At 37.0% G+C, this 3,372-nt stretch overlaps 1 protein-coding gene across 1 annotated transcript; it reads right to left on the bottom strand.

The window, feature by feature from the left end:
* Positions 1-1,391: 1,391 nt before the first annotated feature.
* On the bottom strand, positions 1,392-3,129 carry LOC107058590 (gibberellin-regulated protein 14-like). Its single transcript, XM_015304480.1, has 3 exons — positions 2,907-3,129; positions 2,235-2,469; positions 1,392-1,822 (listed from the first exon to the last, which is right to left on the bottom strand). Exons 1-3 carry the CDS (start codon positions 2,952-2,954, stop codon positions 1,638-1,640), a joined length of 468 nt encoding a protein of 155 aa, XP_015159966.1. The 5' UTR covers positions 2,955-3,129; the 3' UTR covers positions 1,392-1,637.
* Positions 3,130-3,372: the final 243 nt, after the last annotated feature.

The following is a 3,372-nucleotide window of genomic DNA, read 5'->3' as shown; positions in this document are numbered from 1 at the left end:
CGTCTGCCTTAAATATGTTATGTGAAAAGTTAAAATTAAAGTGTTGCTAAAAATGAAAAAGGATCAATTCTTTTTAAAACAAATTAAAAGAAAGTCATTATTTTTTAAATGAGGACGTATTAAAGTTAAAGGGTGAAGAAATAAGAATTGAAATTATTAGTTGTATCATGTATGATTAACAACTTGACTCATCACCTTAATCAAGAAGTCTCGAGTTCGAGTCCAGGTCACCTTGGTACAAATTCGAGTATGGAGTTCGAGTAATTCGAGTATGGAATTCGAGTACGGAGTCATTTTTGTTAGGGAGCATTTTACTCTTAATGTGGTACTTTACGTCAAACTACAAGCTAATTCAAATTTAGTCGGACTACAAGGTGGTTGCCGGACATGTTTTTTTCTCTCTTCACGCATATTACCTAACAGAAAATTTCTTCTGCAACAACAATGGGGACTGGCAAGCAAAGATAGAGAATCTCCTTCCACAAATCTCCACCTATTCCTATCGAATTCATCTGTCCAATTTCTGGGTCTCTCTCATGGCTGACCCTATGATTGTCTCTTCTGGTCATACCTTCGAACGTAACTGTGTTCTTGCCTGCAAATCCCTTTGTTTTACACCCATCTTGCTTGATGCTTCTCTGCCCAATTTCTCTACTATCATCCCTAATAGAGCCCTTAAATCTACCATTATCAATTGGTGCTCTTCTTCACATATCCACCCTCCTCAACCCATTGATTTCATCTCTGCTCAAAATCTCGTCCGTACATTAATGGCTACCCAAAACCCACAAAAGTTTCGTCAACAGATCCAAAGTAATGGTAATTCTGATGTCATGAATCGGTTTATTGAGTCTGTGACACAGTTGAATCGTGACGTATCTACGAGTTCTGAGGAGTCTGGGGATGGTCCCTTATCCCTACCCACTCTCTCCGTTCTGATTCAGAACGGACTCGGCATGATTCTGCTTTAGCTCTGTTTCACCTTTCTATGGTTCAGAGTAACCGCGCTAAGTTGGTTAAACTTGGCGCGGTTCAGTCACTGTTAAGCATGGTGAGAACCGGTCCTAAGACGGGTCGAAACAACCCGTCTGCAACAGCCTCCTTTCCCAACCCTTTAAACCTAAGTCCACCATGACTTAATCCATATAATACACTAACACAACTCTCGCGAATCGACTCTGTATCAAACTCTTCCCCCCTTCTCAACATACCTACGAAACACTCCACTGCACCCCCATCAAGCATAGCTCCTCTACCCTCTAAACTACCTGCCAAACAACCCTAGTACTGTGATTCCACTCATTCAGAATGCAAATCACATAAATGCTCTTAAGCAAATGAAACAAGACTTATGCTCCAGATAAATTTCTAATAAGAACACAAATACTGCAAGAATAACATGAGAATAGTTCCCTTTCATTACTTAAAAAAACGTGCAGACACACACATACAAAATAAAAAATTACTCTTAATGATATGGTTTAAGCTCAAACAGTTGGAGAAAAAATGGTATCTACGGATGTAGCGTAGATAGACAGGTTTCCGGATCTGTTTGAACGTGAAAATATCAAAATATATTGAGAAAGCACAAGTTAACTAGTTGATCAAGTGACAGTTCCCTGCTGTATAAACCATTTTCATGGGCACTTTAGTCTGCCTCCGCGAGTGGTCATATTAGCATAGCATTTGCCACATTTCTCTCTGTTTCCATATTGGCCTGGTGGAACACATTTGCATCTTAAACAGCAAGTAGTGCACGCTCTTAGGCATACGTTCTTCCTTGAATGCAATTTGCATCTCACAGAGCATAGGGGAATGCAATCTGCAAATAGTTGTTTTAGATAAATTAAGAATTTGACATATAGTAGATCTTTGGTCTCATTCTCGATCTTGACATATACCATATAACACCAATAAGTTGATTGGGAATCTCCCTATCAACCTTAGAAACCATACACGCTTCTTTTGATGCACGCAGTTTAAAAAAAACTTGTAAATCAATGTATAGATTCCCGTCTTTCTTTTTTTTCAATTTCGTGTTTTTTATTGGAAGAAGTAAGACTGATACTATTGTCCATTTTCATTGCATAAGGCGTCCGTCATATTTCTTTTTTAATTCTAGATAGAGATTCAAATTTATCTAAATACTAGATACAAGAAACGGGAGATAAATAGATCATGTAAAAAAAAAGATAGAACTTATTAAAAGTACTATTGGTAAAAGTGTGTTATACCTGCTGTGGTCTTTGGTGGTGAAACGGGGGGAGTAGGGAGTGGTGGTGATGGTGGAGGTGGCGGTAGCTTGACTGCCGGAGGTGGGGATGGTAACTTAACTGGTGGTGGAGGAGGCGGGGTGATCAATCGGATGGGTGGTGGGTATGGAGTTGTTGGTGGCATGGGGACCGGAGGTGTTGGAGAGGATACATTGACGGGTGGGAAAGGACCAGGAGCACCGGGAGCAGCTCCGTTCTGTCAAGAAACAGAAAAAAAAGGAAGAAAAAAGTTCAATGAGTTAGCATACGTTGGTGAACTATTCTTGGGTACATATGAAAGAATCTTAGCAACTCATAAATATAAGTTGTTTATACTAGATAAAAGTTGTTTATCATAATAACAATTGATCAGTTAATTTCTGAGATGATCACTCAACTAATAGTTATTATTTCAGAAAGTGATTTTCTAAGACAACAACAATTAAGTCTAAGAATGCTACAATATAGAACTTCATTTGATTAGGAACAAACTAATGTAAATGCTCATTATGCTAGCATGTATAACGAAAAGTGTCCGATAAAATTCATATTTTATGTGATTAACTTAACTTAATCTAAGCATACTAAAGGCAAAGATCTAAAATGTATGATGCATTATAGTTGAGAAACGAACAAGTGAGCAAAAAGACATACAGCAGAAGCAATAAGAAGGAAAAAGGCAAAGAAAAGTAGTGGCGCCATTGTTGGAGAAGAAGATTTAGAAGTAGCTAGTTGATGAAAGATTGATGACAGAAAGAATAGCTATATATAGGAGTAAGACGCTATATTTTTATTTTCCGAACCCTGAGTAAAGATTTTGAATATAATCCACCACTGTATAGGATGCTAACGAGAAGCTAGCTAGTCACGGCTCCAACTATGAATTTGCGGGTCTACATTATAGTATCATGAAGTAAGTGCTTTTGGGTTGAAATTATATGTTCAAAATATAAATTTTGTTAAAATTTGGGGATTTTGATAGAGAAATATATTTTCTTTAAAAAAAACAAATGAGTTTCTTACTTTACTTATTTTTTTTAGTGTTTATATTATTTAATAGTATGTATATGTAATATTTCTAGCAAAACATCATAAGATAAGATAGAGTAAGGAGTGGAAG

Source organism: Solanum tuberosum, unplaced genomic scaffold, assembly GCF_000226075.1.
Source record: "Solanum tuberosum cultivar DM 1-3 516 R44 unplaced genomic scaffold, SolTub_3.0 scf00545, whole genome shotgun sequence".
In the NCBI taxonomy this organism is placed as follows: domain Eukaryota; kingdom Viridiplantae; phylum Streptophyta; class Magnoliopsida; order Solanales; family Solanaceae; genus Solanum; species Solanum tuberosum.
This window is presented reverse-complemented; position numbering and strand designations above follow the sequence as displayed.